The sequence below is a fragment of the Oryzias latipes genome, chromosome 4 (genome assembly GCF_053564925.1).
Source record: "Oryzias latipes strain Hd-rR chromosome 4, Olatipes_Hd-rR_3.1".
Taxonomy (NCBI): domain Eukaryota; kingdom Metazoa; phylum Chordata; class Actinopteri; order Beloniformes; family Adrianichthyidae; genus Oryzias; species Oryzias latipes.
Genome location: NC_136240.1, coordinates 25292466 through 25316582, shown reverse-complemented (window position 1 = coordinate 25316582; position 24117 = coordinate 25292466). Strand labels below are relative to the sequence as shown.

Sequence of the window (24117 nt, the reverse complement as noted above, 5' to 3'; positions counted from 1 at the left end):
AATCCAGGTAATCAACAGCAGATAAGGCAGGATTTCTGGAAAACCAGCATGAGGCCGGCCCTCGAGGCCTGGAGTTGGACACCTCTACCTCTAAAAATTACCTTGGCTCACATGTGAGATATATGTGAAATCTATTCTGATTTAGATTATGACTTTGCCCATTCAATGTGGCAATAACAACAATGCAAACTTCATTTATTGGGGCTGAAAAAAAAGTATTTTAGCAAAAACAAATCTTGTGTGTTCTGCCATTTTTGAGTCCTCAGGATTTTCATATTTGAAATAGTTATATTTTGATATAGCTATGGAATTCTCTTCCTCAAGATCTATGCAATACCGACACCGACACCAAATTCAAGACTCATCTCTTCAAACAATCATACAGTTAATTCATTCAGTTAACACAACCTCATTTGTCTGTTTTTCTATCCTGTTTTTATCCTGTTTCTATGTCTTTATGTTTACTCATGTTTTACTCTGATCATTTCTTATTGATGTTTTATTCTGTTTTTGTTATTTTTAACCTTGTACAGCGACCTTGGGTGACCTGAAAGGCGCTTGAAATAAAATGTATTATTATTTTTATTATAGTTAGATGGACAATGGATAAAGGGTGAAAGGAAGGGCGTATATCAACATTGTTTACAAGACAATTTATAGTACTTCTGTTGAACCAGTCAAGTTTTGAGAAAATGTGCATTTTCGATTCCTTAGCATCAGGGTTTGAATATATGTAAGAGACAAAACACATGCAGATTACTCTGAGAAATAAGAATAAACAAGCCTAGCCAACATATGTTAGCTATTTTAATGTAAACAAAAAGGGGAAAACATGAAAAATGACATTTTTGGAAATGTGTCAAAGTCAAATGGGGAAAATTAGTTGATTTTTACGTTAAATGAATGTCTGTCTGTCAGGCTGTAACTCAACATTGAGTGTAAATAAGAACTGGACTGAGCGAGTGTGACGTCACCCCAAATAAATTACCGTACTTGCTTCCATCTCCAGCTAGTCAATTCAGTCGCCATTTTTAATGACATGGACGTGTTGGATCAGACTGCGTCAGTAAGCAGTGATTAGTCTGAGTCAGTCTGAGTCTATGTTTTTACGGCAACCGCTCTCTCCAATCAGGAATGAGATTGTTGGAAGGCCACACCCCTACCACTTGAAAGCAGGGTCGGGAGAATGTGCCAGTAAATATTTCTAAGGTTTGATGTGAGGCCATATATTTCTATTGTGGCATTTGGTTGGTGAGTTTATAACTAGAATAATTTTCAATACAGAAAAAGTATTTTTTTTTTAAAAAAGGATTAACAAGAATAAATAGAATGACTGAGTAAAAGCTGTTTATTTCTCTATAGAAGTCTATGGAATTTTGACTATTTGGAATGAGCGAGTACTTCCTATTTGAAACGTGAAGGGGGAAGGGATGCTGAGTCCAGATCTCATAAACAGTCAGTGTAACACAAGTAATACTGACCAGAAGGAAAGGGTGTAGTCTCCCACAAAAGTCTCACTCTCGCGCACCAGGAAGGTGCCGTCTTTTCCTCCGCCTTCACAGTAGTCCTGCAGGAGCTTCTCAGCCACCTGCCGGCCATCCCGCCCTCCACCTAACTTCCCGTGGAACCAGCGCTCTGCACAGTGCTGCTCGTTGTTGTTGCACTCCTGAAAGGATTACAGAAGAGAAAAATAATTATTTTAGTTTATGATTTAATAGGCAAATATTATCTTAAGCGTGCACTCTCAAGCTATTTCCATCAACATTTTTGATTTTGCTTTGTTACCATTTTGTCCAGTTTACAATCAATTAGGTTCACTCCTATTATCCCACGTTTTCTTTAATAGTATTAATTATAGTGACATACAGTGGAACATGAAACACCAACCATAAAGCTGAAAAGGTGCAAAAATATGAAAGCAATACTTGATACCCCAAACTGCTTTCAAATTATTTAGGGTTATTGCAAGGTCCTGCTAATAATTAGATTCTAATAAAATGATCATCATAAGTTGGAATTTTGTTATAAAGGTAACTTATTTATGTAATAATCGCTGATTTTCACTTTGTGGGATCTATAAAGTTTTATTCTATTCTAAAATTTATCGTCTTGCATCAGAAACTTTATAGGTTAAACAAGAAAAGTTCCAAAGACAAAACTTGTTACTCAGACGAACAGCTGAGATCCACAAAGTTTCATTCAAAGAACCTTAAAAATGTCTTTTGGTAAATGGTGTATACCTATATGGTAAATGGTACACTTGTACAGCACTTTACTACCTTTTTTGAAGGCACAAGGCGCTTTATCGTCACAGTCCCATTCACACGTGCACACCACACATTAACACAATGATGGCTTCTGGTAATGTGGCATTAAGTGTCTTGCCCGAAGACACCTCAACACATAGGCAGGCAAGGCAGGAACCGAACCTGCAATCTACAATCACCGCCCTACCTCTGCACCACGGCCAGCTTAAAACTAGGCTTTTTTTTTGTCTTAATGCTCAGTAGAACAAATAATAATACATGATTTTAGTAGTACTACTATATACCAAATGTAAAACATGATGGTAGAGGGATCATACTTTGAGCTTGATTTACAGCTACAACATATCTAGTGGTCATGGAGTTAACAATGAACTTCATAATTCCCCACAAAACAAAACTATTCTCCAGAATACACCAGTAGGTGTGGATAAATAATGGTGTGTATATGACTGTTGTTTTTGTTTTTTTAGAGCTAACAGTAGGTGTATCTAAGTATCCTCCTTACCTCTTTTCCTTCATCATCCTCCTCTTCATCCGCTGTTTGGTAATGAGACGTCTCCTCTGAGTAGTAAATCTTATTACTGGTCAAGACAAAATAGTGTGGCGTCCATGTCTGGAAAATCGCACAGAACAAACAGAAAGAGTCAGTTTGGATGCGTTACAGCAGCTCTCCAGCTGCTGCTCTGCTGGAGGAGACGCTCACATGGTCGATGGGGTCCTCCAGGTAAAGGATGCCGTTCTTCAGGGAGTTGCTGATGTCATTCTCAGAGTAGCTGGCTGACATCACCTCTTCATATAAAGTTCCTTCCACCAATTTCTTGTGCTGCAAATGAAACAGAGATAGATCAGCTGTCTGAACACAGGCTGTAGGAATTCTGGGGGGGGGGAATGTAAGAAGTGCACAAATGTGAGATTTAAAAATAAGACATAAAATGGCTTTAAAACCTAGAAGAAAGTAAACAGAAGGTAAACAAAGATAGGAGGAAGGAAAGACAAAGGAGAAAAAAGAAGCAACAGGTCGTTATCAATTGCACCTGAAATCACTTTTGCTGATGTACTGATGGTATCTTAGCAACAACAGTATGTTTTTTGTTTTTTTTCTTGGGTTGACAGATATGTGAAGCAATTTTTCATTGGCTATCTTAAAATAAAATTTCCAGCATTCCCCTTTTGCCAATAAATGACATGCATTCCATACATATATTTAGATGCAGGTTTTCACTTTGGGCAGTTTTGTGTCAATCATGTGTAATATATATGCAAACGATACATTTTTAATGTTCTGTTTGATAATCACTGTTTTCATATAAAGAACACCTTTAAGGGCCTATATGAAGCAAAATCTTTTTTTTTTAGCTTTTAAGTGTATAGTGTTTAATGTGAAAAACACCCCCAAACGGGTAGTTTTAAACCATTCACGCATACCCCTGCTCTCTGAGCACCAGCCCTTCCCAACCCACGAGAATGACTGGGTCCCCACGTTCGAAACAGCCCCTTCAAAGAAGAGTCTGCACTGTCAGCATCGCCCCCAGGCTAACACAAACACCCACTTTCTCTGTGGAGCTAGAGGTTTAGCATCAACTCAAGTGGTTCCTCTTGCATTTAATCTACAGAGACAGCAACAGCTCACCTTTTGGCGTAAGACAATGTCTTCTTAGTAGTAAAAATGTGTTTTAGGCTGCAACAGGTTTAGGAGTTTGTCATGAAATGGGCGGCACCCACACGGAGCGAAAGGCGGTAACTCAGAGATTGAGTCGTTTTACTTCAAGGTTGGAAAAAGAGCTGCGAAAATAACTTGTTTCTTTTTTTTATTTTTATGTTCTTTAGTGTGCCAAATGTGATATATTATCATATGTGGATATGGTTTAATCTGAAAGGTTAAGAATAGCATGATATAGGCCCTATAAAAAATGTTATGACTTCCCACTAAACATACGACTGTTGTGGTTCCATTGACTCAAACATTGTGTTTTGGTGGGCTTATTTTACCCCAAAAATCACACTGTAAGACTGAAAAGCGCTACATTAATGCAAAGAAAAGCCAACAATCTAAATCTAAATCAAATCTAAATAACAATATTTCTTTTTTATTTCTTGTAAATATATTTTTTCCATTTTTAATAAAATTGTTTTTGTTTTTCTTGTTTGTCCAGTCAGTTTTTGTCAAAGTCCGTTGTCTATTTTCTTTCGTTATTTTTTTAAGTGTAACTTGAGTGGAAACTAGAGTATTTTGTTCTAGTAAAGCATGCTTTTGTTTTGAAAGGTGAAAAAAGGGGAATAAGTCATGTGGTCAGCAGGTAACCCTTGTGAAAGGAACTGACCATACTTACATTGACATTTTACAAATGACTAAGTCTTACTAATCAGAAATATGTTTTTTTCCGTGTTTATTTGTAGATTTGTGTAGTAGATTTGAGAATGGAGACAGGAGCAGAGCGAAACGCACCTTGATGAGAATCTTCCTGCGCAGCTGGTACGGAGACGGGAGCTCATCTGCGTTGTTGTCGACCGGCTTTGTGAGCAGCAGATCTCCAAAGACTTTCTTGAAGTTTGTTGCCATGTTTCTCTGTTGGACCACACTGCAGTGGTCCTCGATGGACAAGATCACAGGATACCTGCACAGGTGCCGAGAGAAATGCAGGAAACGGTAGTGATTCTGTCAGACTCCTGTCAGTATGAAGAAAGGAGATGTTTTATTCAGATGTTCTTTGCCTACTGAACTATGGGTAATAAACTCACTCAGACGTGACAAAGGCATGCTCCTTAATTGTGTGCAACACATCCAAGAATTTGATCTTGGAGGTCAAAGTGTGGCCGTGGTAGATGATTGGCAGGTCCTCGGGACCATCCCAGCAGTCCACTGACATGTAAAAAAACAGAGAAAAGAGTGAATCCTTTATCACAAACATATGTGCAACAGAAAGACAAACTTCAGAAGCAACACTGAGGAAGATTAGCAGCAGAGAAGCAGCTCTGACTCACATTCAATGCACCGACAGCCCATCCTCAGACAGCGGGCGTAAGCTTCCAGAGATGACTCGCTGGAAAACTGGTCACCTGTCAGGTAACTGAAAACAGGGGAGCAGAAAAAAATACATCAAAAACCTAAATTACTTGTTTAAAAAAACATTTGCAACATTATCTGCAACTTAAGTTTGTCGGAATTTTTTTTTATAACCGCAAGAGATGAAAAATGGCAGCTTCCCTTATTTTTTTAGGTCCTTTCATAAACCGAGGAAACAACATTTGAGTGTTTCTGACTAAATGCCTTAATTATAACAAATACAGTCTTCTTTCACTTTTGGCTTGTCCCATCAGGGGTCGCCACAGTGAATCAGCCACGTCACTGCAGAAGATTCGCATGGTAAACTTGGCAATGTTTTACGCTGGATGCCCTTCCTGATGCAGCCCTCTCAAAGTAACTGGGCTTGGGACCGGCACAGAGATGGAGAAGGGAACAGGGAGCAGCCCGAATTTGAACCCTGGTTTCACGGACGAAAGGCGCCGCGCACCAGCACGAGCTAAACTGGCTCCCCCAATTATAACAAATACAGTATGTAGCAGAATCCAAAAGTCTGCATAAACAGAGAAAGGAAAAAATTGTCACAGGAATATCAGAAAATTTGAACCCATTTCTAAGAAACACTGCCAACATTCTCAAGCTACGTACAATCTGGGCATGTGTGACGGCGTTCAAGAACATGCTGAATGGGGGCTTTTGAACACACATTTAGTATATGGTGTTCATCCTGTGATGTTGATACCTAAACATTTTCAATCTGTGCATCAAAGCTGAGGAACCACTGAGTGTTCAGCAGGCCCCCCCACTGACCATTGGCGGTTGGGTAGCTCGGTTAGTAAGGTGAAGAGCTGCCACGCAGGGTTCGATTCCCGGAGGGGAATAAACAGTGGTATTGGGGGCAATTACCATATCAATGGCGAGCAATTAACATCACCCAGTGAGGGTCCTTAGGCAAGACCCTTAACGCTACTGCCTCCCGAGCGCGGTTCAGCTGCAGCTCACCGCTCCCCCAGGGGATGGGTCAAATGTGGAGAAGAATTTCCCATTGTGGGATAAGTAAAGTATAATAAAATTAAAAAAAAATTATACAGCGTCTGAAAACTCATTTTTATTAGAGTCAGGTTTTTGACAGCATAAAGTTGCTCTGTTGCTGTGTTTTATGTTTTCACTTTTGCTTTTTATTAGTGTTATTATTTGACCTTCTTTATATTTTACTATTTTAAATTTTTAATTGTTTGCTTCTAACTGTTTGCTTCATGTTAAGGTGCCAAATAAATGGGAGTTGATTAGATTTAAATTGACCATAAAGCTATGTTCACACCAGGCATGTTCAAGAACGTGCCAAAGGTTGGTTCTTGAACCTAAACATCTGGCTGTGTTAGTCCTCAGGAAACTCTTGGTGTTGGGACCTGCTGTGTCTAGTAATCCTCCTTGTTCTGATGCAGCACAGATTCACAATGCGTCTGAGGACGGACATGAGAATGAACATGATTTGGATATGGTTCTAGGACCACAAGTCACTGAAGAAGACGATGAGCTGCCTGCCCCTGTTCACCCTCTGTTGGATGTTTTGGGCCCTGCCAGTCATGACCGTGAGCAGTCAGCCCAGTCTGTGTCACATGTGTGTCCAGTTCCAAGCCCTGTTACTGGTTCAGAGGATGCTGATGCACTGCTAAGAAGGTCGAGTCGCACGCGCAAGCCGCCTAGTCGTTTTCAGTATTCTGCGTTGGGTAATCCCCTGGTGTCAATTGTGCAGAGCTTGTTTCAGAGTCTCTCTGATGTTTACACAGAAGCTCTTGCACTCAGCGATGACCCCATTATTGCTGACCCTTAGCTCAGGTGCGACTGGGACAGTCGTGGTCCAGTTGGGGGGGTTGTAACCCTGACATGCTTTGCAGCTTCGCCCCATCCACTGCTATGATGTAAAGCTCTCGCGAGAGTTTGTGCAATTATCGCACTAGGCTTTATAAAGGGGCATGCGCAATCAGTTCTGTTGACGGAAGTCAGATAAAGAGATCGAAGAGAGCTGTCACTGCATGCATGACGCGGGCGGGTGATGAGAGGCGCTATGAGAATGAGTAACGTGGGAACTGGTGAGTGTTTTGTATGGATTGGGGTGTCATTCTTATTAAACACTCTCAGTTGTGTGTTCAGGCGGATCAGCTGATGCTGGGGTTAGCTGAGCTCGTCTTGTTGAACGGGTTATGTGTGTTTTGTTGTTTTGTGCACACGGTGGTTTTGAAATGCTGACGTGTTGTCACTGATGTTTGGGATTTGATTCACTCTTTATTTGTTTGTATTCACTGAATTTATCGGTTATGTTTGATTTGGAGTACTCTTTTTGAACTTTAGTTGTTTATTTGCTGGAATTTGTGTTTTACTTTAATGTCCTCTTCCATTACAAAAAAGTAAGTAATTGCTGGTTCTGTGCAGGCCAGGTTCCACAGAGGATGGAGGTTGTTCGGCCTTGAATTCAGGCCTTTCCAAGCTGGTAACATTGGACTGGGCGGTAGGAAGCATCTACATCTACACCCCCATGTGTGGATATAATGGATTTATACTTCTTGGACTGGATTTATTAACATTATTGGAGGATGGACAGCAGGTGCACTGCATTGAACTGATTTATGTTTTTTGCTTGTTTATTTTCTGTTGTAAATCAAATATGAATATATATACACTTTCTCCATCTTAATGTCGCTTGTCATCATTTAGCACTTCCTCTGAGACGAACTTTGGCCCTTATAACTAGCTTTAACTAGTAGAGTCTTGTGGATTCTAGTTAACTGGCTACACATGCACCTATAGTCTTCATACTGCACAAGCAGGGAAGGGCTTCTTCTTTTGCTTCTGTTTACTAGTGGATGTCTATTATGCTACGTTCACACTAGGCATGTGAGGCGTGTTCTTGAACATTTCCTGATACTAGCGCATGTCCGCTACCTACAGTAGGAAGAGGTTTGGTATGAAATGTCAAAGCGGTGCAAATCCTGTGAGTCTCACTCCTGGCCTTTTCTTTCACAGCTCTATTTCTTATCTTTGAAAGACTTGGTGACATCTGATTTCGTCAGTGCACAAACTACATTATTATAAACTCCTCCATGATCGATTTTCAAACGGTTGGCACTTCTGTCATCACTACCAGATCTGACTTCCTGATCGGTCAAAGTTCAGCTGTTTAATGTTCCAACCAAGTTCATCGGGTGCTCAATGAATGCCCTGTTTGTAGGTAAAGCTCAATAATGGGCTTAAAAACCTGCATAGTGACGTGTAAAGGCGAGACTTTTGAACTTTGCCCCCCCCCCCCCCCTTCAAGCCCCTGCACCTACGTGTTGTGAGAGGAGGAAATCCAGTATTGGGAGAGAGGTCTTTTCATCTCATCGGGATTGACAGGTGAAAGACGTGGGTTACAAACCGAATTCTCTTTGGAAAACAAGAAGGCCAGGAACTGGGTGGGGGGGGACACAAAAAGACCGGGTTGGAAGATGAGATCAAACTTATCTCATCAAACTTATCTCTCATCAAACTAATTGGCTGTTGTTGTTTTTTAGTACAGCTTCTTACCTCATCCAGTTGTAGTGTGGGTTCAGGTTGCGGTGCTCCCTTCATGTAGCCCAGTAGAAACTCCCTAACGCGACTCAGGTCTGACGCCCAGGACTCCTGACAGGACAAAGAAAGCCCTCGGTATTTGCCCCCAGCGATTCTGCTCTAAGGAGCGGAACTTTTTTCCATACCTTCTGGTCCATCTGTAAAAACTTCTGGAAGTCATAAAGGGAGATCTGACAAAGCTCAGGCCGGTCGACGTTTCTGAAAACAATTTTAAAATGTTAAATCATGGTAGAGACCTGAACAGTCATACAGGTGAACGAGAAAGGAGATGTGATACATTAGCTATAATTATGTCATTTTTCAGGTTAATGTCCTGAAACATTGTGAAAAAAGGTTTCCAACACGCAAAGCCAAGTAAGAACTTCAACTTCTATTAGAGTGGGGGAAAAAAACACATGGAAACTTTCTCTGAAGGCCAAAACCTTCCAGACAGGGGTTTAAAGGGAAAGAGACACAGGATTGTGAGGAAGTGGAGGTGATGGAAGTGAAGGTAGCGGGACTCACCGCAAGGGAAAGGAGAGGTCCAGCTGCTCAATAATCTGAGGGGAAAAAAGGGGAGGAACCAGGTGATGGACAGGTAGGAGGAAGCCAGGTGAAGCACAAACAGCAGAGGACACAGTGAGCGTGGTGCCAGTGCAGAGGTGAAAACTACCACAGGGTTCAAGGGGAACTCACTCCAATAAAACCTTTCATCTTTAGCTTTCTTCAACAATTACATTTAGCAAGATAAACCACCCTTAATGATGCTGTTGCGTACAAATGTAACGCCTCTTTGTTCAGCCCATGTCCCACAGCCACTACATACATTTTGCGCATATTGCGGGAATGAAAATTGATCATATGTGAATATAGGTGGAAAAAGTGAGAAAAGTTGTTGTTTTTAGGTGAAATTTTCCACAGATGTATCATAAAACCACAAAAGAAGTACAAATAAATCACACAAAGAACACGTATATTAGCCAATTTGAACTTTGACCTTACTATTAACAATGTTTAGTGTTTATATATGAGACCAGAGCAATATATTTACTAAAACAACAAAAATTACGAGTTTTCTTTAACTTGCAACAGAATAATACTTGTGTGTATTTTCAAAGAGATTCTTAAAAAATGTGTCTCTGAACTAAATAAGCATTAAAAGTTTGTTTGACACTCACGCTCCTCTGAGCATCAAACATCAGAGTTCTGTACAGCTGTGCAAAGTTAGGGTACGACAGTTCACTTCTAGCCTCCACCTCCTGTGAAAAATGGAGAAGACCAAAGTCAGGCTTTGTGGTGATGAGTGGAAATTAACAGAGGAAGGAAGAGAAAAAGAAATAAAATGTGAAAATGAGCAAACTAGAGAACCAGACCTGCAACTTGTCTTTGAGAAAACGTGTATTAGGGACTCTGTAGTTGATCTGGGGCAGAAGAGCTTTGACTTCCTTCACAGTGATGCTGAGGAGGACACAACAGAACATGTATTGAAAGCTAAAGAATTAAATGTAAATATTAACTTTTAAAAACGTGCTGTTTAGTGATGTGAATATAGATTAAGAAGTTAAAAAGTAAACAATATTTTCCAAATTATATATTTGCTGCTGTGTCTGTAGTCCAGGTCCAAACAATTGTAAAGTTCCTACTAGAAAGTAAAGTCTTTGAAAAATTGAATAGTCATATGTTAAATGCTTTGTAGTTTATTAGAGGTTTTTGCTGTTCCAGAACAACCAGTGACCCTTGGGAGCATACACAGGGATATCAGAAGCATAAAAAAAAACCTGGACTAAATAAAATAGAATCTGCCCTCATTATACCCTGTTTTTCTCAGACTGGTTTAAACTAAATTGTTTCCAAAGTTTCAAATGAACCTTTTATTGTAAACTTAACCAAAGATCATTTTTTCAGAGTTGTTTCTCTTTCCATGTTGTGTTTTTCTACAGAGGAACACTGCATGGACACTCCCTCTGATGACCAAAACACCTGTAAGTGTTCAAAGGAGAAAAATGAAAAGAGAAAAGCAGGTGGAGAGGAAGAATCCAGGTCAGGATCTTCCGGTAAATCAATCTCCAGCTCCGCTAGCCCTCCTCCCAGCACTCCGTCTGGTTGCTGTTACCGTTTTCACAGCAGACAGGAAGTTGACCGGCGCATCGCATCATTTCCTGCTCCTTATCAGGCAGTGGCAGACTATTTGTTCTGGAAAGCTTTCCACGCAGGGCGCAATCGTGCGGGTTGGAGCGGTGGGACACACAAAGAGTGCACGTGCGGAGTGGGTCGTGGACCAATCAGCATCAAGCATCAAGCTGGAAAACCTGCTTCTGCTGGTGTTTGTGTTGTGCCACTAACCTGCCCTCGTGACTTCTGTCCATGACTTCAAACTGTTTCCTCAACCACCTGAGGAGCAAGAAAAGAAAAACTTTAAGGATTTCCTTTCACTAAAAAGCTTGAATTTTGGTTTGGTTTGTAAACAGTTTTTACAAAAATGTATTTGATATTTAAACAAACATCTTTTCCATTGCTGCCATGCTTGTGTTGTTATGGTGTTTGGGGCCCTGGCATGTGCACCAATGGTAAGGCCATATGGAGAATCTATAGGTTACCATTGAGTTTCTTGTAATGTAATAAATGTTGTGAGCATAACTTTTCTTTTTCTTTACATGTCAAGTCCACACAAACAGATTTATCTGCTCTTATAAAGTGATGATCAATACAGCTACCATTTATTTCTAATATGAGATGTGTTTCCTTCTAAATGCATCTGAAAACATGAGATTGTCTAGGCTTTTAAATATCACTACATTCACAGCCATTGGGGGTCCTAAACATGTGTGACATGGCGGTACGGCAGAGAAGAAGTAATGATGTGGGCTTGTTTTGTTGCCATGGGACACTGACAGTCTGACCTGACTGAATCTATCTGACCCAGGAATTCTAAGGAAATCTGTCTGACCAGTGAGGATGAGTTTAAAAAAATCATATCCAAGATGCCAAAATCCAATTGACTTCTATAGAGAAATAAAAAGCTATTACTCAGTCATTGTTTTTGTCAGATTAACCATTCTCACTCTGACACCTTTTTTTTTTTACATGTTCCTAATTTCTGATCCTAATTTTTTGCAAGATATTTTTTTCTGTAGTGCAACTTATTTGGGTTATAAAACCACCAATAATATGCCTCAATAAAAGTATGTAAACCCACATCAACTGTTTAAAGCGTTTGATTAACAGATTCTCCTGCGCACGCTTTCAAGTTGTAGAGGTTTAGATTTCCAACAAGCTCACTCCTGATTTATGAGAGTGGTTTCCATAGACATAATGAACTAAAAATTAAAGTTTTCATGGACTTAAAAAAATGAGACTGGACCAATTCTTTTTTTCCTCTGGTAGTCAGGAGGACAGGAAGCTTTCACTGATTTACTGGTTGGGTCTTGCGTTGGCTCAAAGACAGTTGAAGTTTACAGAGATCTTGGGCGTATAAAAACTCAAATCTGTGTTTCGGAGCAAAGCTGATCTCCATAAGCTATCTGGGATCTTACTTCAAACTGAGCTCCTCCAACCACACACACCTGTCAATCTGCTGTGGGGCCGGTGCTCTCTTGGTGTCCATCATCATCCAGTTGAGTCCAGAGATCCACATGTTGACCTCCTCCTCACTGTAAGCTGCAGTCACAGAAAAACACTTAAAGCACTACATATTTATGTTACATCAACCTTAGATAAAATGTTTAGGCCATAAAAACAGCAGTTTTGCTTTCCAAAAAATGCAAAATAAATGAATAAAAAATTGTTTTAGTTTGCATAGCACACTAATGTGAGTATTGGCAAACCACAACAGAAGAACCAAAGAAAACGTAAAAAAAGAAAAGAAAAAGAAAACATTTGTGTAAAAAAACATTTATAGAGATGATTTTTGGAAAATACAAAAATATTATGTTTTTATGTCAAAAGTATAGGTCTGTTTTATAAAACCCTTTCTAAAAATCAGAAAAACGTATCTATATTTACCTAAAACCACATAAACTAAAACACCATATCTTCGGCACTATAAGGTGCACTTAAAATCCTTGATGTTGTTTTTTTTTAGGACAGCGCACATACTCATAACCTGGTGCACCTAACATATGGATTCATTCTGGTTGTGTTTACTGATGTCAAAACGATTTCATGATGCTTATTATGAGTTGCGCTGAAGCTGCTTGGTTGAAGAGTATCAGTGAAAACATACTGACCAGCCACACAAAGGGTCCGCAGGCGAAACTCCACACCGTAGAGAACGATGAAGCAAAGGGTGGGGTCCAATTTACGAGCCTCCTCTGGGTAGCGCTCGAAGTCTCTGGAGCCCTTCCCCAACCGCAGCTCTCGAATCTCCCGTATGTCCACTGGAAGAGGAGACGAGGTAGGAAGAAAGGATAGTGTTGCATGAACACAAATATGCAAAACCATAAATCACACTTTGGCATGTTCATTTTTTTTTTTTTTTTGCCAGACATAGAAACCTGCAGCTGGAGAACTCAACAAACTCTAAACGTCGTCAAGTACACTGTTCTCTGTTTGGATAATGCTCTTCACATGAGAAATAGATACTGTGAAGGAGTGAGTCTTTTAAAGTGAGGATATATCCCAATAGCTGTAAAGTTATGCACAGATTCTGAAAAATCTAAACAAACAAAAAATGGTATGGGATCCCTTTTTTCTGAGGAATTAATTGCTAAATGTAAAAAATCAAGAATCTGTTTTGCTGTTGAAAGTGAAATGTACATTAATCTGATAATGGTATTTTAAAAAAAGCCATGGGAAGACTTGAGCAGGACTCTACGATTTAATAGCTTATAAATTTAGATTCATCTATTTAAGCCCTTTTCTTTATTATAGCTCATCACAACAATGCTTTAAATGTCAACAGTTGTAACTTGCAGCAGTGTTGTTCTCTGGGTCTGAAAACAGTTTTGGCAGATACATTTATAGACACAGGCATAAACCCAGCAGATTGTAGAAATACAATGTAGTAAAAACTTATCAGGTTGTGTAATGACTTAATTTCTGAAGATGGTTAACAAAGGACAACACGGTTTAATTTATGGCGGTGTCTGACAGTCTGGTGCTACACAATGACTTTGTCTTTGAACAATCTTTTTTTCTGACTATTATGTGACTTACAAATTGTAACTTAATAATTGTAGTCTGTGAGCACTTTTTCATGTGTCCCACTACTGTGAGTACAAAATTTTTCGGAGTAAAAGGCACATTACTTTTGCATAGTATGGCTGGAGGTGCGACTTGTGTGTGATTTTCTTAAAAATAAATAGCAACAACCACTAGAGGGCACTGTAAGTGTGTGTATGTCCGTATTTGCGATTTACAGCATCACAGAAGAAGAAGAACCGCTCAGTCTTGCCGGGCTTGGTGGTGTTGTTCAAAGCGATACAGAGGATGTAGAATTCAATGGATTTAGTGATAGAAAGAGTTCAGTTGACTTGTTAGCATTTGTTCTGTTATTACGATTTGCCTTTCAAGATAAAATGTCAGTTCTTGTTTATGTGAGTATGTTTAATAAATTCCTCCCAAAAGTGAGACTTGTTTATAATTTCTTCTACTTCATTATGCATTTTTATTGCTGCTATGGCTTATACTCCAGAGTGACCTGTAGTCTGAAAATAAAGATGTTGAGCAGCAACATGGTCTGATTTTTACAGGCAAGTCCATATCCAAAAGGATTTTCCCTGTCGGGTTTTTTTTTTTTTTTTTTTTTGCTACAGACAAATTAACAACAAAAAAGGAAGATCTAGATTTTAAGTTACTTTCATCCAGAAGCTCAGACAGCGAAAGCTGCCTCAGTGGACTTAACGGCATCCGGTGAGCAACCGCAGAGCCTAATGTAAACTCTGGACTCTACTTTGACACTTTAGTGGTTGACACACCCACAAAGAAAACCCAGTTTATGGATGCAGCAGATGTCTGCTGCAAATGCACACACCAACACACACCCGTGTGTGCTCCGTACTCTCTCATACCAGACACCCAGTGACAGACTCACAACCCTCACAGGGTTCTTCCTGAAAACAAGGACACCATTTTCCAGCTTAGAGTAGCTTCTGTCAAACAGAACCAGCAGTCTAGAACACCTCCTAAAGCTTTTTTTCCCTTTTTGTGGCGTGAAAACTTCACCTGTCAGACACAGTGTAGCAGGTAATCCAACTGCGTGAACAAACTGTGAGCCAAAACGCCACAACTTATCAAGTTGTAAATTATTCTGAAACAAAGGATAGTGAGGCTAGTCTGGTTCTGATCCACATGTGCAGCTGGCATAAAGAACATCTGGCTTGAGATGAAGAGAGAAGTCCATTTTCCACATGGAAACTAGCATCCTTTAGTTAAGAACACATTTATTACTGCGTACCAGATAAGTGCTGCTTTGAACTGGTGATAAAAAGAACATTTCACAAAGGGATGCATGAGCCTCATCATATATTCAACAATATTCTTCTGTTTAATTCCAGGATTGGGGTTGTTATGAGAGTCTGTTTGGGGCTCTTCGGTTAAACTAAAACATTTTCCTCCTTTGCAAACGTGGCAGATGGATAAAAGCAAAAAGGTTGGCTGGGTTTTAGAAACGTCCATGGAAGAAGCAGATGGAGGCAGTCACGTGGCTTTTTTCATGTTTGGGAAGCTGAGCAGACAACACAAGTAAAATATAAGGATCAGATTTGATCAGTTATGAGTTGTACCTCAATTGCAGGGACACAGAAGAACACGTTACTGACATACTACGTTCACACCAGCTTCTGTAACGCATGTTCAAGTGTCCATTTCCAATAAAAGTCTATGTAAACGCACATATATGCATGTTTTGGGCTTCTGCGTTCAAAACTCTCACGTGTGCATGTCGCTACGCACGATTTTAGGTCAATTTTTGAGTTTTACGTGCAATACACATGGCTATTGAGAGCGCTTTGAAAGTTAACCCAGTTGAACGTTGACCGATCAGGGTCTCAGATTTGGTAGTGATGCATGAGTTGTGTCCTTAAATCACGGTAGAGCCAACTGTTTGACAATGGATCATGGAGGAGAAATTATTAACTGAAGTTTGTGCCCGGGAGGAATTCTATGACATGTCCTGGTATCGGTATCACTGGTATCACATGCCTGCCTATTGTGTGTGTAACAACATGCGCACACCTTCATTTTACAAGTGATCAATCAATGATACAGGAGCCAAAACTCCCCGTTGGTAAGTTTTTGGAGCCAACAATGACACTGGTTCCAAACATGCAGCATTTTTTTCTGATGTTACTGAAAACTTTAATTGGCTTTGACAGGAAGTATGCTCCTACTTTTCTCCTGTCACACTGTCTCAAATTTCATTGGAGGTCTGAGCAGCATGTGATACAAAGTTGTCTTTCCAAAATAAATTATTGCTAATTTGTGTACTTTTCCTAAAACGCTTGTATCTCAAACAAGTCATCTTTAGCCGTTAGGTACAATTTAGGACGCCCACATATTGTGGTATTGTGACTTCTATTGAAAGAGCAAAAAAATGAAAGCTTTAAGAAGAACTTAGGTTTTAAAATCACTTGCTTGCTGTTATTATTGACCATTTCAGATCTCCTTTTGTGGCCAGGTAATGAGAGGCATTGCAGTTTATATTTATATTAATTACTTTTTTCTTAAAAAATAGATCTCTTTCATTTGCCTAGTTCCGGATTTTTGTGGGATTGCTATCTTAAGAGCTGCCCTTAAAGGCATAAATAATGTTGGACTTTGAAGTTATTAAAGGCTATAACAAGCAGAAACCCACAAAGTATTTTTCCATCGCTCTCTTTATCATTTCCTGTCATTTAGTTTGGACAGAGGACCAAAAAGAGCTCAGTTTGCCATTGTTTGCTTTGGTAGGTTTACACACACCTGTCCTCTAATACACAGTAACCAACACACACACAAAGAACCTAAGCATAGTCTGTGTACACTGTTTTCAGATTATGCCCTCTCATGACTTGGAGATCAGGTTTATGATAAATAAGAATGAGAGAAAACTGAGAGTTCAGATTTGAGACTCTGCCCTGGGTGCTGGAATGACGGAGGGCTCCTGAAGGCAACATTGTGCACAGAAAGCAGCCTGTGATAATTGCAGCACAATTCTGCTGTAGCATACTGTTCCTGGTACAGCTGCTGACATCAGTCCCAGCCAGATGGCTCCATCAGTTCGGAGTCAATTCCAGAGAGGACGAGGAGAGAAACCAGAGAACCGTGGGATTCTGGTCAAAACCTGGCAGAAAAAGTTCCACTTTTTACAATTGTTTAAGCCCTCTGAATGGGGACGAAGAACACTATCGTGGCTGGAGGAAAATTAGAGCACTTTCTGTCAAAAAGCACAAATTTAAATCAAAACCAATCACTCAGGAGGACTTTAGGGTCAATTAAAATATCATCTTTTTGTCATGTGATGTTTTTATGGAAAAAAAATGAAAGTTTATGGAGCTGAAGATGTTTTACTTTTACTAAAGTCACTGAAATTAGTACACCTGTCATTCACATCAATATATAGGGGGGAAAAACTCAAGAAACAGAATTAAAGGAAAATGTTCTAGCAGCATTTTTTTTCATGATGGAGGACATGTATAAATAAAATTAAAATTGCATTTCTGAGTATTTATTTTATTAAAATCGGAGTGAATCAGGAGCATAAAAACATGCCGTTTTGAAAAAGACCATAGTTATGATGAGGACAAAACAATGGGTGGGCCAAAGTCTCCCTGCTCTGCTCTATTCTGATGCATCCATTTGTAGACAAATAGATCCATGGATGTCTTTATTTTTCTCAAAATATCCTTCGCTCAAAACTGTACGACTGGATAGCTCCAATACTGCTCGCCCTTTTTGTTGCACATCTACAGTAATGATAGGTTGGAGGTGTGAGGGGCTGTAAGCTAGTGGGGGAGCATGTAAACATACGGGTGGAGGGAGGGATGGGGGTAGGCGTACTCTGCAGCAACAGTCCCTTGCACAACTTAGAGGTGAGTTTCTAAAGAACTACTGCTGCTCTGCAGAAACTATGAATTAAAAAACAATACACGTTTTTGGATTTTGGCTAAAAACAGCATAATCATAATTAAAAGACCACTGGGAACACTTTTACAATAGATTAAAAGAAGATTGGAGTGAGACTTTAAATCAAGATCAAGAACCAATCAACCAGCTTACATTTGCAAAACAAAAGACCACACCCCCTTGTATTAGCTTTCCCTTAATGATGTCATAATGCAATTAATATAATTCTATTGAATTCTGAAGCAGAAAAAAGCAGCTTTGCGTTGATATGCAATACTAGACAGTTATTAAGCGTTTATGCAATCAATTGACTGAATCCGTCTCAGAGAAAAGCAACTTTGTGCCAAGATTGGGGTGTTGCATATCGGCGCAAAGCCAAAAATGAAAAGCTGCTTTGGACCGTAAGCGTTCAAAAAGAGCGTGTGTTATTTACATGTCGCCGGCGACATCTCCAGTGTTAAAGGGTTAAACTGCAGATGTTAGTGTCAGCATGCTAATGGCAAGAAAGTTACAATGACTGGCATTCATTGTACATAGAAGCATCAGAAGACATATGTGAAAAAATGTAAGTGAGAGGTAAGTAAAGTGTTTGTGAAAAAATAAACTCCTGTGTCTTTTTTTAATCGATTAATGACTACCTCAAAATCGCTCTACAAACCTCCAAACTGAGACGCTCTCAACTGTCTGTCTGAGCGTAGTTAAACACAGAAATATGCACAAAAGCTTAGGGTCTGAAACTGAAGCCATTATTTGTTTAAGTCAGTGATAACACACAAAAGGAAGTAATAACACGTGGATATGCCTCTGACATTTGAGTCCAGGATTTAACTGTCCAAATGAGCTCTGGTTAACCTTCAATCGTGCTTTAAATTAGCCCCGGTCGGGCTAACCACTCAAAATATCCAAGGCCGCCGGCGCCTCGTTTGTGGTCGGTGTCTGTGCTTCCTGCAGAAGACGTCGTGTTTTTGTTTTTACTCCTCCAATCGGAGAAAGGAAGTTAGACCCTCCCTGATAAACCGGCACTTCCCGTGCCTCAGGATTTCATACCTCCACTGTTTGCAAAGAGCTCATCTCGAAGAAAAAGAAATCCAAAAGTGTGGGTGTGCAGACTGACTTCATTTTAAAGCAGCAGTAAGAAAAATGTAGAAACATTAGAAACAAAGGCAGGAAGTCTAGGAGAAATGGCAAATTGGGGGTGGGGGTGGGGGTTGAGGTAACAGAGAGAAAATAATACGATGAAAATAAATGAATGACCTCCAAAACAAACAGAATAAGAAAAAGACGTAAGAGGATTGGGGAAATCTTCAAATGAGACAGGGGGATAGGTGAACCAGGAGGAGGAAAATGGGGAGATAAGTGTTGGAGGAAGGGAGGCTGGGGAGATGGAGCTGAGAGAGATAAAGTGAAGGAGAGACCCGCTGAGTTCCTGGAATCTGCTGGAGGCTTCGTCCGGTGGGAGGTTGTTTGCAGAGGGGCGTTTATGGGTTATGAAAGCATGTGTGTGTGTGTCTGTGCGTGTTTGTGTGGAAAGCTGTATTTTCACCGGTGGAAGATGACTCAACAGAGATGGTGTTTGCGCTGGTTTTAGCTCCAACACCCCCCCCCCCCCACACACACACACACACACACACACACCACCACCACCTAATAAAGGTGCCAGTTGTGTGGTTTTAATTCATAGATAAATAATCCGCAAAGGCTCTTTTAAAAACAAAACCTGCAGCTGCTGTTAGGACTTAAAATCTGCAGGACAGGGGCGGTGGAACTTTAGAAAAAAGAAAACTTGGTCTCAGCGCATGAACTCCCAACAGCCAATGGAGTAAAAAAAAAACAACACAAATTTAACAGGAAAAACAATTTATTAACCAAGCTGACCATCATCAATCTACAGTAAGTAGAGTACTTTACAATTGGAAAAAAACCAAATTCAAATATTTATTAAAATGGATGCTCCAGAATATTTAGTTCCAAGATATCACCAATACCCAATGATTTACCATACACCTTATGTTTTACAGGTTTCTGTGGTTCTTTGTCATTACTAAAATGCTGCAAAGTGGAATTAAGGTTTAAAGGGCCTATCATGCAAGATCAACTTTTTTGATCTTTTAGTAAAAACACAAAAAACAACTCCAAAGCGGTATACTTTAATTTATAAGCACAATATGCACATCCATCTTTGCAAAAGCTTGGATGTTGATTTTTGTAATGGGAGAAACGCAGACACGCTGCTGAGGCTTACTCTAGGTTGACTTCATGTGTGGCACCCACAAGGAGCGAAAGGCGGTGCCTCAGAGATCCAGTTTTCTAACTTCTGTGTAAGAAAATAAGCTGCAAAATTACTAATTATAAAAAAATGTCTTTAGTGTGCCAAAGGTAGTATATATTATCATATGCATGGATATAGTTTACTCTGAAAGCCTTTAAAGTTAGATTATACAACATGGGAAATGAATCCCGTCTAACTATCCACCAGTGGTCACTATAGGAAAATTCAATACACCTTTAATATCAACTATCAGCTGACATCTGCAAGTGTTTTGCATAAAAAAGACTTGTCCCAAAAAAGGGGCTTTTAATTTGAAACTTATTTCGGATTTATGTCAAAATAAATAAACATTGCATTAATGAGTTAAAAAGTTTCTCTACAAAAAGGCTTCAGGACCGCCTATGATAATAGGCTTCATTTAGGACGTGGCTTTTTCTTCTGTGCATGCTCTATGTTTCCATTTTGAGCCACCTACAGCAGCCCGGCTAAATAAGAAAAACAGTAAAGGTATTTCTGCCTCTAAGGGTCGGCCTTTTTTCCCCACCGTGGGCCACATAAAGTAGAGTCAAAGACATATGGCACAAAGACGGAACCTCTATCAAGCTCACTTGTGAATGCCTTACTTATCCTTTGCATTAACACACACACAAAAAGGTACAAAACTGTCTTCAGGCCGCAAAATTCAGCACGACAACCGCTTGCTGTTTTAAGTGCAACATCACCACCTCGCTCTGTAGCTGCCTTGGCACGAGACCAGACAGACAGGAAGCTCCGATCAGTTCCGGCAAAGGTCGACGTGGAGGAGGTAAAGGTCGGGAGGTTGTGGTCTGTCTGTCTGTCCAGCGAGAAAGCTTTGACAGAGCCTCGGGTGTAAGGAGGAGGAGTTTTTTTTCTTCTGGAAACATATTTTGACTGAAATTTTTCAAGGAAGTTATAGTCTTATCTTTGCATGTCAATTGTTTGTAATAAAACATCCATTAAACCACCGATAAAATCACTTTAAAAAACAAAATATCTATTTTGTAGAGCTGCACGGTAGAGCAGTGATTAGGGCTCTCACCTCAAGCTACGTTCACACCTCCCTCTGCAACGCACATTCCCAGACGGAATTCAATGACAACAAGTCTTTCATGTATCGGTATAGAGCTTTGAAAGAAAAAGCCCGGGGCAAGATTCACCAGATTTACACCACTTTGACATTTTGTTCCAAGTCTCTTCCAACTGTAGGTACATGCGCTAGTATCCGGTAGCAATAATCTAAAGGCCCGTACACATCGGGACGAATATTCGCCAGGCGTTATTCGCCAGCGTTTTTCGCCACGTTTTTTGTGTTCACACCCAGGCGATTTTCGCTGACGATGAGCCGAGCGAACATGCAATTTCATTCCCTGACATTAGATGCCGCTTAGATGGCAGAAGAAGAGAGCAAGTATTTACGCGCTTGTCAGAATCATACAAAGAAAACATGAATATTTCAAGCACCAGTTGCTCCAACTGGCGCTTGGTTCGGGGATATTTTAGAATGTCCGTGGTTCTTCATTCGTGGCTGTGTAGATGCAACTCGGCGTCTATCTTCTTCGCTGGTATGTGTGCTCAGCAAGGCAGTTTTGTGTTTGAGCGCCCCCAAGTTGTGTTTTACTGTAACTTCAGAGGCTCCAGACACGTGTGCAAAAGCGGCATTCTCATTGGTCGAATAGATTTCGACGCGATGCGTCAAACCAAAAAAACGAACCCGAGGCGTTTTTAAAAAGTGACGCTTTGACGCGTGGCGTTTTTTCGCGTCGGTGTGCACACTCGCATTGGTGCCCTTTGTTTAGTCACGAGGCGTTAAACGTCGGCGAAAATCGCGGGCGAACAGGTGTGAACAGGCCTTAATGGGAACGCCGTTTCCTCAAAGCGCGTTTAAGAACCCACATTCAGTGACCAAAGCATTAGAAAATAATCTTCTAAACAGCCCACAGTGCAGATAATTAAAACTAAAATATTTTGAGTTCTTGTGATTTTTGGTGCTTTTCTTTTTTGTCTCGGTCAGAGTTAGGGTAATACTGTCTCCCCATGGGATGGCTCCATGGGATGGGTCTACTCTCAAAAGGGCAATGTGAAAGCTAACCTAAAATAGGGAGGGGTATTTATGTTTTTCTGCACGCCATGCATAGTGTAACCAAATTATGAGATGTGAAAGACGCGATGAGATAAACGGTGACGGAAAGTTATTTTTATGTAAAATTACACTGAGGGAAGACAAAACTAGAAATAGGGCTTATTTATGAATGTAAATTGATAACAAATCTTGGTGTTCAATGAAATAACATTGTTTCCCCACATACTCTTGGTGGTTTTTCTCTGTCTTGGTCATGCTTCTCCACAGCTTTGCTGTCGTCTGTCATCTGGATTCTGTCTGGGCTTCTCTGTGGGGCGTTTGTGTCTGCAAGTTGTCATTTAGGGTCATTCTGAGTTGTTTGTTGTGGTTTTACGTCTGCCAAAGCCTTCCTGTCACTACACAGCCATGCGATTGAGCCAAAGTGAGGGCGTAGAAGCCGGCTTCATGATGCATCAGACAATCAACAGACCCGGCTGCTTGATACTCACCCTCTCCTTCTATTTTGTCCCGGTTTCGACACCACACTATCTGCCTGGTGTCCTGCCGGATATGGAAGGTTCTCCTCTCAGGTCGCTGGGACTTCTTCTGGTAGAAGACCGTTAGGCCCATGCCCATCTCCAGGGTGTGGAGGATGCGGGGCCCGGCCCCTGTCCAGTCCAGCATTCTGGAGGTTATGACCGGAGCATTGGCACTACAGCTGGCCTCCTCTGCAGAGCCATTGAGGCAGCCGCTGAACCTGGCAGCACACATCTTCAGTGCATGTCTGTGTTTTGGGAGGAGACCTTGGAGCCTGTCAGGGTTCTTTTTTGGGGGGGCGGATGTTTGTGTGTCACTGAGGAGCATCCGCCTGCCTCTGAATCTAAACCTAGGCGCTCAGAGCAGTCAGGAGCAAAGGGTTGCTTAGCAAACACAGACTAAAAGGCATCCTTCAAGGAACAGCTGGAGCGTCTGAGCTGCTCTTCTAGAGGGGGAGTCGATCCCAATGTTATCCTTTCCAGATGCTTATGGCAGCGCAGCAGTGAAATCCGGCCGGGCTGAGCTCTCATCCCTGCTGGCCTCAGGTTTCCACCCTGTGCGCTCTGCCTGCTGATACTTGCGCTCAGGACGGCAGGCCGGTGCTGGATCCTACTGGCGCGCGTCAGCCTGCGGCCGCTGAGTCGGAGAACAACAGATCCTTCTGCGCGAGGAGCGACCGACTTACATAACAGCAGAGAAATCCTGGAGGTGGGAGCTGCGGCGCGGCCAGAGACAGCTTTACGGCCGGCGGAAGGAGCGCAGCGGAGCTGTGGCTGGAAGCGAGAATCCGCCCGAGCGGTGTGTTGCAGCCGCGCGGAGTCTCCGAGCGGCTGCGTGCGTGCGTCTGAGCTCCTGCTCCTGCGCGGCCACGATCTCCCTAGCTGAGCCTGCGCCTCCCCGCAGCTTCTGTGCCAGAGGTCCGGGAGGAAATTAGGGCTATCAGACCGGAAAAGCTTGAACCCAATTTTCTCTCCCTTCCCTGTAGTGTGAAGGGGGATGAGAGTTGGAGGGAGAGCGAGGAAGGCAGGGGAGAGGAGGAGGAGGAGGAGGAGAAATAGGGGAGAGCGACCTCCGCTGGTGTGCAAATCTTCTTCTGATCATGTTCTGTTGGAGCCGCAAACATCTTTGGAGCAGCCCCAAATTCTGTTGCTCTTTTAATTTGAACGTTTTACGCAAACAATTCCATCAACACAGAATGTGGATGAAAGGTTTTAGACCGGATTTAAATTATCAGAGGCGGCACTGGCTTAACTAGCACCATGGGCGATCATCCTACATGGAGCCCCCTCCCCACCCCCCAAAAAAACATGAT

The 24117-nt window shown here is 41.2% G+C and overlaps 1 protein-coding gene and 1 long non-coding RNA gene across 2 annotated transcripts in view; one reads left to right on the top strand and one right to left on the bottom strand.

The window, feature by feature from the left end:
• Positions 1 to 23922, bottom strand: part of LOC101167946 (1-phosphatidylinositol 4,5-bisphosphate phosphodiesterase gamma-1) — a 35162-nt gene extending 11240 nt beyond the window's left edge. Inside the window, exons 1-16 of the mRNA XM_023954402.2 lie at positions 22778 to 23922; positions 13104 to 13253; positions 12441 to 12534; positions 11221 to 11268; positions 10251 to 10335; positions 10056 to 10136; positions 9403 to 9437; positions 9024 to 9096; positions 8854 to 8949; positions 8619 to 8737; positions 5250 to 5335; positions 5007 to 5127; positions 4714 to 4882; positions 2971 to 3090; positions 2773 to 2880; positions 1482 to 1666 (exon numbers count right to left, since the gene is read on the bottom strand). Coding sequence (XP_023810170.1) covers positions 1482 to 1666; positions 2773 to 2880; positions 2971 to 3090; positions 4714 to 4882; positions 5007 to 5127; positions 5250 to 5335; positions 8619 to 8737; positions 8854 to 8949; positions 9024 to 9096; positions 9403 to 9437; positions 10056 to 10136; positions 10251 to 10335; positions 11221 to 11268; positions 12441 to 12534; positions 13104 to 13253; positions 22778 to 23132 — 1925 coding nt within the window. The 5' untranslated portion in view covers positions 23133 to 23922. The remainder of the gene's footprint in view (positions 1 to 1481; positions 1667 to 2772; positions 2881 to 2970; positions 3091 to 4713; positions 4883 to 5006; positions 5128 to 5249; positions 5336 to 8618; positions 8738 to 8853; positions 8950 to 9023; positions 9097 to 9402; positions 9438 to 10055; positions 10137 to 10250; positions 10336 to 11220; positions 11269 to 12440; positions 12535 to 13103; positions 13254 to 22777) is intronic.
• On the top strand, positions 7285 to 10957 carry LOC144991925 (uncharacterized). Its single transcript, XR_013655603.1, has 3 exons — positions 7285 to 7382; positions 7723 to 7798; positions 10818 to 10957. It is a non-coding gene; the product is annotated as an uncharacterized LOC144991925 (long non-coding RNA).
• Positions 23923 to 24117: the final 195 nt, after the last annotated feature.